This window comes from Squalius cephalus (assembly GCF_949319135.1).
Source record: "Squalius cephalus genome assembly, chromosome: 10".
Classification (NCBI taxonomy): Eukaryota; Metazoa; Chordata; class Actinopteri; order Cypriniformes; family Leuciscidae; genus Squalius; species Squalius cephalus.
In genome coordinates, this window is record NC_137131.1 from 2,450,845 (window position 1) to 2,465,136 (window position 14,292).

General features: G+C 36.9%; 1 protein-coding gene across 2 annotated transcripts in view; it reads left to right on the plus strand.

Moving 5' to 3' along the window:
* The window catches only part of cdh22 (cadherin 22), a 191,764-nt gene that overhangs the window by 106,338 nt on the left and 71,134 nt on the right, over positions 1 to 14,292 (plus strand). For both annotated transcript variants that reach the window (XM_079884341.1, XM_079884342.1), the window contains one exon: positions 2,424 to 2,718. In XM_079884341.1, coding sequence (XP_079740467.1) covers positions 2,424 to 2,718 — 295 coding nt within the window. The remainder of the gene's footprint in view (positions 1 to 2,423; positions 2,719 to 14,292) is intronic.

A 14,292-nucleotide genomic window follows, 5' to 3' on the forward strand; every position in this document is an offset into this window, starting at 1 on the left:
GATGCATGTTATGTACTGTAAGTAGTTTGTTATACTGTTTTCAAGACCTCATTGATTTACATTACACGCTATCTGAAGTTCATCTTACTTTTTGGCTGTATAAATATCATCTGCACTAAAAAAAGAAAAGAAAAGATTTGTTGCTGGTTTGATCTGCTTTAGCAAGTCTGATAGTTTTCACCTTTCTGAAAATCTTATGAAATGTAGAGGTGATTTCTTGAGATTTCTTTCTTTTCTTTTGTTTGTTGGACCCCATGATGGCTCCAAACTGCACTTGCAGGCTTGGGTTTAGAAATACGTCTCCCTTTAAACACAATGAGCCTCCGGCTGGCTGTGTGTCTAAAAACCTTCACCTCCCCAAAGCAGCGATTCTTGAACTGACTGCCATCATTACTGATCCATAGATGAAGGAAAAAGTTTGTTATAGTCCAATAAAAAGTCATTACTTGGGTGAAATACGCTTAAACAAACTTAGATGGCATTAGACCGTAAACTGAACCACACAATTAGCCAGTTAAAGTGGTGTTCGCAACCTATTTCACTTCTGTAATGTGATATTTTAGTGTGAAATAGGATGTTTAATAGGGAATAAATGCAGGGATGTACGGACTTGAATTTATGCATCATGAGTGTGTCTGCTGTGTTGTCTTTCTCTCTCTCTTTTCAAACAAGTTCAAAGTTTATCTTGACAAACTTTGCATTTCTAGTTAAAAAAAAATAGACATTGAATTAGAATTGAATGGCGTTCTCATTGAGTTCTGAACAACCCTGATGTGCTCTGATGAATCACCAGGAACACACTTGCAGGAACAAACATTCGGGAAGTAAATAAGGGTATTTCTTTTTTGACTTTGTAACATTTTTAGGACTGGCTCTTCCCAGATTATTTTGTAAATGATGAAATGCATTTGGTCAGGCTTTGTAGTGAATATCCGGTATGTCTTCCGTACATCTGTTGCCATAGTAATGACTCAATGAGATGCCAAGAGGCTGCAGCTACAGCTAGAGGAGCTGTCAGTGTGGAAAGAGAGGATGGAAAACTGGGAATTTTGCCTTTCAACATGGCAACTCGCCACACTGATGAACTCACGAGGAAACACAACGATGAATCACTGTATTTTACACATGGATATGATGTGTTCTCAAACAGTCACTCATTCAGTCATTCACTCGTTCACTCGTTTGCTTAGCATTTTTTATTTTATTTCGAACAGTAAATGAGTGTTTGTAAACATGACATTTTATGTAGTTTTACTGTTTGGCTTTCTGCATATGAGGATCTGAATCACAGCTGAGGATGTTTAATAATACAGTATATTCTAAGGTAAATGTATTATTTCTTTTTATTTCTAAAAACATTATACCTTAATATGCAACGTTTTAAATTGACATTTTAATTTAATTGATGTATTAATTATTGCAAAAATATTATTATATTTTATTATACAGTACAATATTCATTCAATTGAATAAAAATAAAGTATCAAATAAATAATAAATAAATAAATAAACTATTGCTTATATTTAAAAAAATGTCCTATAGTTTCATGGTGGAAGAGCACATTTTCTTACGCTCAATGTTTTCATAGAATATATATATATATATATATATATATATATATATATTAGGGCTGTCAAACGATTAATCGCGATTAATCGCATCCAAAATAAAAGTTTGTTTTTACATAATACATGTGTGTGTACGGTGTATAATTATTTTCTATATATAAATACACACACATGCATGTATATATTTAAGAAATATTTGCATGTATATACTGTGTATATATATTTATATTATATATAATTTATATTATATATAAATATTTTATATATAAATAACACATTTTTCTTAAATATATATGCATGTGTGTGTATTTATATATAGAAAATAATTATACTCCATACACACACACATATATTATGTAAACACAAACTTTTATTTTGGATGCGATTAATCGTTTGACAGCTCTAATATATATATATATTACTCATCCATCCATCCATCCATCCATCCATCTATCTAATATTACTCATCCATCCATCCATACATCCATCCATCTAATATTACTCATCCATCCATCCATCCATCCATCCATCCATCTATCTAATATTATCCATCCACCCATCCATCCATCCATCTATCTAATATTACTCATCCGTCCACCCACCCACCCATCCATCCATCCATCAAAATATGTCAGATATTAATGATGATTTTTTTTTTCATGTTTTGCATCTTGTGTTTGACTACTGAAATTCCCCCCAGGTGTTTACTTTCTTTGCATTGTAATTCAGTAAATGTCTTTCCTCACCATTCCAATTCAAATGCGGGTTCAGTGTTTGAGATAGTTCCCTTGAACAACAGCACTCCACCCACTTCACACACACTCAGGATGTGTCCTCTGTGCTTTAATCAACAGATCCATTCCGACTCGGATGAAGGGGACGGCTCTATTAAGTACACTATCTCTGGAGAGGGAGCAGGCACTATATTCATCATCGACGAGGTCACCGGTGACATTCACGCCACGGAGAGATTAGACCGTGAGGAGAAGACCTTCTACACCCTGCGAGCTCAAGCACGAGACCGTCTGACGGACGGGCCGCTTGAACCCGAGTCGGAGTTCGTCATCAAAGTCCAGGACATCAACGACAGCGAGCCCAAGTTTCTGGAAGGTCCGTACATCGGAAGTGTGGCAGAACTCTCTCCTATTGGTAAGATACCTTTTACAATGGATTTGCATACGGAACTGTTGCTTTTTAAATACTGGTATTTGAGTTTGGAATCATTTTATTCCTGTGATCAAAGCTGAATTTTCAGCATCATTACTCCAGTCTTCAGTGTCACATGATCCTTCAGAAATCATTCTGATATGATAAGTTAGTGTTTAATTATTATCAGTCATTTTCATTGCTCAATTATTAATAATGGTTATTATTATCAATATTGAAAACAGTTTTTTGTGGAAACCTTGATTTTTCAGGATTTTTTGGATGAATAGAAAGTTCAAAAGAACAGCATTTATTTAAAATAGAAATATTTTGTAAGATATTTTGTAACTTTATATAACATTTACTGTCACTTTTGATCAATTTAAGGCATCCTTATTGAATTAAGGTATTAATTTCTATAAATATATGTATAAAGATATTACTTATCCCAAACTTTGGAATGGAAGTGCACAACTGTTTCATATATCAAAAGCATAAAAAATTAAATTAAATAAAAAATTTTGACCGCTAGTGTATATTTCAATATTGTGTGTTCGATCAGATCTGTGTTATTTTTCTATCATTGATATAATGTTATAGTTTTTGGTAATATTTTGAATTATATTTTATTTTCAGATTTTCTATTTTAATTTTATTAAAAGTTTTAGTCATTTAGTTTAGTTTGTTTTTTCAATATTTCTATATAGTTTTAGATTGCAGTTTATTTAGTTTTAGTTGGTTTAGTACTTCAGTAACTTCAACTATATGAAAATGATATATTTTGAGTTAATGTTTATTTTATTTCAAGCAATGTCTTTTTATGGTTTCCATTCATGGTTCAGATCACAATTCATCACCATGCATCTTCAGCGTTGTTGCACAAGGCCCAATAAAGAGGCGTTTTCTCTTTCAGCTCAATGACTGTCACAGCAGAGCAACACTTTGAACAGATTCTCGCTGAGCATTTTAAAGTTGACATGGTGTGTGTCCAAAAAAAAACCAAAAAAAACATGGTAAATGTTTTTTATTTATTTATTTTTTTATAAAAATAAAATTAACAATAGTCAATTCTTGCTTTTGCAATGTGGGCATACTGTACCAACAAGTTCCATTGTAGTACCATAGTACTTTTGTAAGTATATAAATGTAAGTAAAGTAAGTAAGTAAGGAAAGTAAGTAAAGTTACTTACTTTACTATATAAATGTACATGCATATGTCAAAGTACCACGGTATTGCCATCGGATACTGTGCATGAACTGGCACTGTATTTTGTATTATTCCCAGTGTGTTTTGTGTCAGCTGCGCCTCAAAGCTCTTGTGTGCGTGTTTGCGGATATAAAAGATCTTTAAATGCAGGTTACAATAATGTAATCACTGCAGCGCTGCACGGCTGTGAACTTCCTGATTGAAATTAATTCCTGCTTCCTCAGCACATCGGTGGAGAGAGAGAGAGAGGGAAAGAGGGAGAGGGAGAGAGAGAGAGAGATAGAGAGAGAGAGAGTCCTTCATTCCCTGTGGGGTTCTCCACCTTTCAGTCAAATTATACATTAAAGAAGTGTGGACTTCATGTTTTATACATTGAACAGCAGCGAGTGTAATGAAATAACGGCTCTGCTTAGTCAAGCATTTCCTGATGGTTTCTGCTTGTGTTTGTGCTGGACAGAACTGCTCTAATGGGCTTATTGTTAGAGCCTCAGGAATAAGGCCAGTGTTACTCGACCAAACTCAACTCACCATTTTCATTTAGGTGCATGAACAATTTGTTCATAATAAGTTACTGAGAACTTATTTAAATATTGTTTATTACACATACAAATATGCTAATATCTTTTGAAGCTGTGTCAGACAATATAAAATAGATAGTTATGGAGTTACCTTGCTTGTTAGCAAAATAATGGTTATTTTATATGTTATGAAATTTATACATTGTGTGTGTGTGTGTTAGCCTAGAAATCTAGACGCACCCTAGCGGCAGCAAAATGTATTTTGCAGCCAGGGTAGTAACTCTCCATTGACTTTCGAGCTGTAAAAACCTAAATTGGGTCTGGCCAATCACGTCGTGTATAGAGTAGGCGGGGCGGGCTTAACATAATGACGACAGAGTTGCGACGGTTCCCTGCTACTTGAAAACAAAGAAGAGTTGCTGCTTCTGGCGAACAGTCTTTCGAATCGGCTTTGGCCGCGACTCTGGAGGACTTGGAGTTTTTCTTTGATAAAAGAGCAAAGAACGGCACTTAAGTCATTCTTAAAAAAAAGGAAGATGTGTTCGTAGTTTTGCTGGCCAGATATGGCAAAAGTTGAATCTATCAACTAACGTCAGCTCCGCTGTTGTGAAAACGCTCTGGTTGGTTGAAGCGCTGTCCTATTGCATGCAGAGGGAATTTGAAAGAGCCGTTTTGTCTTTTTGTCAATCCCCTCGGATTGAGCCGTGTCTATGGAGATTTGCCAGACCTAACATCTTGATGTAGGTCTGGTTTGCCAGGCTATGTGTGTGTGTGTGTGTATGTGTGTGTGTGAGACTGTGTGTGTGAGTGTAAGAGAATGTGAGTGTGAGTGTGTGTGTGTGTGTGTGTGTATGCGTGAAATTGTGTACGCGTGAGTGTGTGTGTGTGTGTGTGTGAGAGAGAGAGAGAGAGAGAGAGAGAGAGAGAGAGAGAGAGAGAGAGAGAGTGTGTGTGTGTGTGTGTGTGTGTGTGTGTGTGTGTGTGTGTGTGTGTGTGTGTGAGAGAGAGAGGGTGTGTCTGTGAGTGTGTATGTGTGAGAGTGTGAGTGTGTATGAGAGAGAGAGAGAGAGAGAGAGAGAGAGAGAGTGCGTGTGTGTGTGTGAATGTGTGAGTGTGTGTTTCTCTGTGTATGTGTCAAATGTGTGTGTGTGTGGTTGTGAGTGTGTGTGTGTGTACCTGTGAAAACTTTGTAATAATTCAGATTTTCCAGTTGTTTTAGACAGAAGTCTCTTCTGCTCACCAAGGCTGAATTTATCTGATCAAAAATACAGTAGGCACAATTTATTGTTGCTTGCAAAACTAATTTCAAACATTTAACCAGACAAGTGTGTTCAAACTTTTAATTGGTTGTGTGTGTGTGTGTGTGTGTGTGTGTGTGTGTGTGTGTGTGTGTGTGTGTTCATTAACAGCACTGGGATCTTGAGTGTTGTATTGTGTGCCTGCGAAGCCTGGCTCATGGTTCATATGAAACTCCACTGGTCTCCTTGATCTGACATGAAGAGCTTCTGTAATTTTGCAGCAGAAAGCTTTAACCGACCAGCTAACGCGTGGTTGAAGGTAATAGGGCTAATTGTCACGCAGCAGACAGAGATAATTTAACCACATGTAGTCGCTTTCCAGCAAACTCGCCCCGTAGATGTGTGAACAACTGATCTAATAAGCTCGCGCGCCGTCTTACCACTCCGGCAAAGAGAATTCAGCAATAATCATAAAAAAAGTAATCACGGACAAGCCCCGGGCATATTCATTTTCACTTACCGCCTTTGTCATTTTCTGCCTCTCTTTCTTCCTGTCTTTCTCTCTCCAGTGGCTTCGCTGATATGCATGGCCTTTAGCGTGCTGTTGAAGCCAAGTCGCATTTGTGTGCATATTATTCACACACTATAGAGATGCTTCATGTTGGCTAACCCACTGATGAGCCGGCAGAGAGGGACAAAACACACACACACACACACACTCACTCTCTCTCTCTCTCTCTCTCTCTGCCTGCTAATCACATTAGCCTGGAATCACTATAGAGGATGTTGATCTTTTGTCTGTGTTTGTTTGCAAAAAAAAAAAAAAATGGTTTATGAACTCTGCATTCTGCTTATGTTTGCTTAAAGGATGCTTTATTTGCTTATAAGGATCATATTGGTTATATGTTAGTCTTTATATTTGGCAATTTGGCTGTTTCTTGAGGCGAAAATCATCATATTAGAGTGATTTCTGAAGGATCATGTGACACTGAAGACTAGAGTAATGATGCTGAAAATTCAGCTTTGATCACAGGAATAAATAATTAGTGATTATATTCACATAGAAAACACAAAACAGTTGCTTTAAATTATAATAATATTTCACAATATTACTGATGTTTTCTGTCATTTTAATCAAATAAATGCATCCTTGGTGAACAGATGAGATTTCTTTCAAAAATCCAAAAAAAATTATCTTTAAAATGTTTAAAATGATTCCAAACTCGCCAAGACAGATATTTTTCCTCAATATTTCGTTTTTAAGCACCTCAGGATATATCTGACTTTTGAAAATTCTGACTCTTGTTTGTTTTGAGTAAAGCTATCATTGAATAATTAAACCAAATGCATCTCTTCCCTTTCTCGAGTTGTGAGAGCCAAAGTAACGCTTTAAATATTTAAGATTCAGCAATGCTTTGCCCACAGTTTCAAAACTCCTCGGATGCATGCACAAATAATATGATGCTTGTACGAGTCTTACTATAGTTTTAGAGGGAATGTTTGAATGATTTACCAATCTGGTTTCTGACAGTGTCAGATAATAGACACACAAAGCTGGCGGCACCATCATATTCAAAAACAGATTTGCATTTCCAGAAGGAAATAACAGCACTCACAAGGCAGCAGAAGAACAGTGTCAAAGTTCTGGGTAACTTTTAGGCTTTAGTTCTATAATTATTATTACCTGTGATTGAAGGGACTTAGGGTTAGGGTTAGGGTTATGTGTGTGACATGCGGTCTTATTGTACATTGACAGGCCTCTCGATCTCTGGTGAAAATGCCTCCATGTGACAAAAGTGCTGTATAAATGGATGGTTGTGATTGATGCGCTGGACCACTGATGGAAAGGTTATGTCACTGGGTTTGAACTCCGGCATTCTGACGTCCGAGCTGATTTGATCTTATTTGATTTGACTTCTCCAGAGGAGTCATGGCATCTAATGCACAAAAACACATCGAGGTATTCTAAAGTGCATTAGGAAGGGGATAGTTCAAGTCAATATGTTTATATTGCATGATAGTTTTTGATCCGATTACGTAATTTTGCAATGCATCATGGGAGGAGTAGTTGATTTTCAAAGTTTACAGATACGTTTGGTTCAAATCAAAGCCTGGGTTGTTTGGTTTAGAAATCTTTAATTCCTATGGAGAAAATGAATGGGAAAATTAGTCTCCGAACCAAGGCTGCTGTAAACTTGGATGCTTCACTTTTTAATAAAGTACTAGAGACTAGAAAGAAGCACACTGTGTGTAAAGGATTCGCTGAAGAAGAAACGCCAGATATTAGGTACTTCATAGCTGCAAGCGCTTTACGCACATTGTCACATTCTGAGAAGGGACGAGAAGAGAAATGGGGCGTTCTGGTCTATTTTAAACAGATTGACTTTAAATATTCAAAATGAAAATGAATCTGCTTTTACTCAGTGTTAAATTGAATAAAATGGGATTAATATCTAATCCCCTTCTGCACGTGTTTAGTGTGCTTAGATTTTGAGATTTCCGCACTGCCTCAATCCATCGGCAGTCTGTGGCTTTTGATGCCATAAACTTCTGATTTTTGATCTCTGATGAAAGGAAGAATTCACCCCAACATCACAATAGAGACAGACAGAGCGCCACGCGTCATAATCTGAAGACCACGCCCACTGGGGGGGGGGGGGGACAATCCAACCGTCTCCATTGACTTTGCATTGCGAGAGGCTGCCTCCTTGTCATTTTTTGCTTCTAACAAAAGACAGAATAATATCTAAAAGCTGCTGTGTGACAAGGTGTACGGCAAACAAGCTAAGAAACCCAGAAATAAGTTTTCATAAGCTGTCGACCCCAAAAAACGAGCGTTTGAGGACATAAAAGTGGATACAGGCTGGAACGAATGGGTAAATTGTGGGATCCTGACACTCAGTATGCACTAAAAATACACTACGTGTGCAGCAAGTTAAACATTTGGTCACTGGTGAGTCAAATATCCAAATGTCAGTTTTATATATTATATTTCTGTAAGATAAACTATCCTCCTGTGTTGCCGATTACGGTCTCCTCCAGCAGGCGTACGTTAGTTCTCAGAGTAATGAGACACGTGACGCTCTGTCTCAACTGCCTGTATCCACTTTTATGTCCTAAACACTCGTTTTTTTGGGGGGGTCGAGAGCTAATACAAACTTATTTCTGTTTTTTTTAGCTTGTTTGCTGTACACCTTGTCACACAGCAGCTTTTAGGCATTTTTCTGTCTTTTGTTAGAAGCAAGAAATGACAAGGAGGCAGCCTCTCGCAATGCAAAGTCAATGGAGACGGTTGGACTGCCCCCCCCCCCCCCCCCGGTGTGGGCGTGGCCTAAATGCGCTCTGTCTCTATTCTGTCATTCATTCATTTAGCGGAATATTCATGGGCAAATACCTTAAAAATATTTAGTTTACGCATGCCATCTTTTTTTTTTTTTTTTTTGTAGTCTTTTTAAACAGTTGTATCATGCATTTACTCTTACAGAAGCATTTAAAATGCTGCCAGTGCAAGTCTGGAGCACAATAGCAATAGTGATGGTTGCAAGAATATGCATAGTTGTCCTATAAAACACCCTGGATAGGGACTTTTTAAGTACGTCTTTGTCAAAGTGCATGAAATATATCCCATGTAAATCCTTGCGGGACTTCCTCGAGGATCACGGTTGCGGGCCATTGACTTTTACAACACAACATTACCCACCTCTTTCTATTTTTTCAGCCGTTAGTCAAATCTAAGCCCGTGTTCTTCATTTTTAGCTGTGCGAATGAAAAGTGAATCAAGTGTTGAGAGGAATAACTTTTCATGTGAAAACACTTTGGCTTTTATGGGAGCACTAAACGATTGATAATGCAGAGTGATTTGGGGGCGTTGGGTGCGTGCGACTCTGACAGGGTTAAATAGAGGAGAAAGTGAGCGCGCGGGGCCGACTGCTTTAGCACACTAGCACAAATCTCCTTTACGACTGCAGCTCTTAAATAGCTGTCAGTCTCTGGTCTTGCATGAGCTAACCTCTCTTGGCCATCTGCTCCGTCTTCTTCACCCTGGTGTGCGGCTGGCAGACTCAAACACACTTTCTTGACACCATTAAGTGGGTCATTGCTGTTATGCAGTGCCTTTTTGAACTCTTTAGCTTTTATGAATATGCGTGTGTGTTCATTTAAGGAATTTTTACTATAAAAACACTCTGGTCATGCTCGGAAACTTCAACTTTACTAATTATAACTTTACTAATTATTTGCACGATGGCAAGAGCTTAAAAGAACACGCCGACTTTTTGGGACTTTAGCTTATTCACCGTATCCCCTAGAGTTAGATAAGTCCATACATACCCTTCTCATCTCCGTGCGTGCCGTAACTCTGTCTGACGCACCCACCGCTAGCCTAGCTTAGCACAAAGACTGGAGGTAAATGGCTCCAGCTAGCATACTGTTCCCAATAAGTGACAAAAGTGACTCTGGGGGATACAGTGAATAAGCTAAAGTCCCAAAAAGTCGGTGTGCTCCTTTAAGATTCAGTCATTGCTCAGTGAGGGATTGACAGTTAGATTACATGAGGATGTCAAATTAACTTTCATATTTTATTAATGAAGTAAATGTACCGATTTCTGTTATTTTATCTAACAGGAAGGAAGGTTTTAGAGAGATACAAACCAACTAATTCAACAAATCCATTGATGCTTACTGATATTTGTGCAGTTGATTTCTCACATAAATTGTCACTTATTGGGAGATGATGTCAGAAATAAACTGGGATTTTACAAAAGTAATGTTTGAAACATTTTGATAAAAGACTGAAAAAATAGATATTCCTGTAAAAATATTTTGTTAATATAAAGTCACTGTAATGCACAGCCTCTTATGACTTACTGCTTAGTTCCTTTATTGAAATACAGTCATTGAAAAAAACATATTTTCGTATTTTTTTTAAATTCATTATTAAAACCAACAAACTACAATAATGCATAATAATTAAATCAGCTGTTGCCAATTGGTGATTAATGTACTTGACTGAAAATGCACTGTTACAAAGGAAATTAAGTCTATTTTAAGACTATTACGTTTTGTGTGTGTGTGTGTGTGTGTGTGTGTGTCATTTGTATTTTGCAGCACAATATTACCCTAATTTTACTGCTGACACATTGTTTTTAAATATATATATATTTTTAAATGTGTCAGGTTTTCAATGCAAAAGTTGATGACTAAATTACATGAGTTTAATATTTTTATCCAATATATTAATATATATATATATATATATATATATATATATATATATATATATATATATATATATGACTACATGTAAATGCATTCCATAGCAGGGATGACTCAAGTGCATCTATGCATAAATCTTACCATCAGCGAGGGATGAGGAGGCAGAAGCTTCCCACGCAGTCTTCCATAAGGCCGAGCACATTCAATTTAATTTTACTTTAGAGGTTCTTGTCCTTTACGTATGCATTTTTCATTGGCTATTTACTCTGCTTTTGGTATGGCAGAGCGCTCATGCTTCCCTTGGCTCTTCAATGAACAGCTCTTCATCTCAAACCTTCTGGATTGTAGATTTTCAAACGGATGACATCCGATCGAAGATCTCCTAGTGTGTTAATCTCACTCCCACCCCGAGATAAGTCTCTTGACCTGAGGTGTCCACTGTGGGAATCATATGGAGAGCTTCCACATCAGCTTATTGTTTGTTCTATATTTTATGATTGTGCCAATCTAGCCTTGTATGTGTGGAGACGCTACCCAAGGAGAACAATCCGGCCCGGCCTGCCCTACACAAGCCCTGTTTAATCCACACACACACACACCTCATGTCGCTCTGCAAATATGAGCAAGAGGTGGAGGATGCTGCGGGTGAAGGGCACGTCTGCTGAACTCTAGTGCTGTACGTGTGATTACTTCCTAGGGCTGAGCGCTTTCCTTCTCATAGAAACACTCGCTGGAGTCGCTGGTCAAGGAGTGAATCACGCTGGGAAATGTTCAGGTCAGATTTCACCGCAGTGCTTCACGTAAAGTCACTGCAATGCACGGATTCTCATGGCTTATTATTTTATCTTTGTTGCACTAGTACATTTTTTAGGATTAGGGTTACTGTTATATAATACAGTCACAAAAAACATCTTGCCAATGTCTTGACTCAATGTTTTTTTGTTTTTTTTTAATTAAAACCAGCATACTAATTGAATCAGCTACTGACAATTGACTAATTAATGTGCTTAATTGTCATGAAAAGAATGTCACAAAAGCAAATTAAGCTTGTTTTTAATACCAATAACTGTTGTTTTGTTTTGCAAAATATAATTTTACATTTTTATTTATGTTTTGAGGCAAGATAAGACCCCGACATTTCTCAACACCCTTTTACTCAATGTTTCATATTTCATTTTACTGTATGTAGAAATTAAAGGGGTAATTAAACACATTTTTGCAGATGAGAGCTGTAAATATTCATGACTGTGTAACTGTTTAAGTTTAGCATATAATAAAGACTTTATTTTAGGCACATGCATACAGTAATTAGTTCATCACTAATTATTAATATAACTTAATAGCATTTCTTTATGAATACAGCTGTATTTCAGATATAGATGTATTCATAAATATATACACAAAGGCTGCATATATTCTCCTGAGAAAAAGACTAGAGTTTCACAAGAGATCTCAACAATTTTTTCAAATGTTGCTCATTTTTACCAAGATATTAAAGTCTGCAAGAGTCAGAAGTCTCAACATGAACTCAGATATTTCTCATCATATTTTTAGAGGCCAAATGATCTCGTCTAGTTATTTTTCTTCAGAGCAAAGAAAGAGCAACCGTTGAGCAAAATAATATTTCCTCTATGATGAAGGATTGCTACTGCATCTGTAACCGATAACAAATAATAATCTGTTGCTAAAACTCTGCATGTATTTTTATATTTTTTCTCTCACACATGACATTTGTTAGGCTATTTTAGATTAGTTTTCTTAGCGTTTGCTTTGCTGTGCTTTTGAAGCTATTTTAGTAAATGAATAAATGAACGAATAAGTAAATATTAAATAAAGGTTGCACATATTGAATTCCCAGCCCACTCTTGCAGGATGCTATATAGTGTGTGTGTCCCCACAAAGATGGCAATATCCCAAATCCTGAAATTTGTTTGTCCCCATGGGGAAAACGGCTTATAAATCAGACGAAGTGATGCTTTTTGAAAATGTAAAAATGCAGAAAGTTTAGTGTGATGGGTAGGATAATATACAGTTTGTACAGTATAACAACCTTATGTCTTTGGAAAGTCCCCATAAAACATGAAAACACAACTTGTATGTGTGTGTGTGTGCGTGCGTGCGTGCATGTGTGGGTTATAACTGTGAAGAGCTGGATCAAGGGCTGCAAACATGCACTTTTTCCCCTTCCATCTACTTCTGGAGCAATATTTGCACTTGGTAGAACACACAGAGAGCACAAACACACTACTATTACACTCCCGAGCAGCCTTTTCCTTATCTCAGGCTTGAAACCTTTAATGTTTTGGAAATGAAGCAGACCACACTTACAAAAAAGTGCAGTACCATGGTATTGGATGGTAATGTTATACTTTATACGATGCCATAAAACACGGTTTTGAAATCACCCCTGTTCCCTACCGTCATACATATGTACCCAATCCGGTTAATGTGTGAGGCGGGGCTTTTTCTATCATTATTTCTAAGGATGCTGATTGTTAGAAGGCAACTGTCTAAATCTGAGATGGCGAACGGAAATGTGGTTTGTGTAACATCAGCAACACATTATTAGCTGTTTGATATAGTCAAGACAAAGGATAATCATATCAGTTACCGTTATGTGTCGACTTTTATTCAAATTCTGAATGATTTATAGAACTTGCAAATACAGCTTACAATGACTAAAAGTTCTCACAAAGTTCTATTATAACCAATATTCTACACTGCACAAAGAATCTCTTATTTACATAATGCCTAATGAGAGGATTTGCTAGCATGCAGAAAGTGCGTGGATTCTGACTAAATTAAACACGTCTGATTGGTCACTGCGTTCAAGAGATCAACAAACATGTCTGTGATTGGCTACATTGCTCACCGCTGCAAAAACGTGTTAAATAGAAACATTGATGTTCTCCAGAGTGCAAACACAAATATGCACAGGAGTGTTTGCCAAATCCATTTTGTCAATATTATATTATTACAGTATCAACTGAGGGTGCTCTTGTTTTCCTACCTGTATTATTTGCTCTTTCTCTCTGTCTTCTGAATCAGATTTGGGTTCAAACATATATGGCTGTATAAAACCATAGTGTTTACTATACAGTCCGAGTGGATCATGTAATCCGAGCTGCTGTGAGTGAGTGGAGGTGGAGACCAATTTGCATATTCATATATCCACGTATACTAATGAACCAATGGTGTAGAGTTACATTAAAGCTATTTTAAAGAATGAAGAAATTATTTTCACAGGGAAAAAAAAACAACATTTAAATATGTCATTATCATAGGGATACAGTTATTGACTGCAGAGGGACTTACTAAAGGTAAAGAACCTTTCTTTTTTAGAGTTCATGTTAAAATCAAATCATGCACACTTTTGTTAATGCATCAAGGTTGAGTGCTT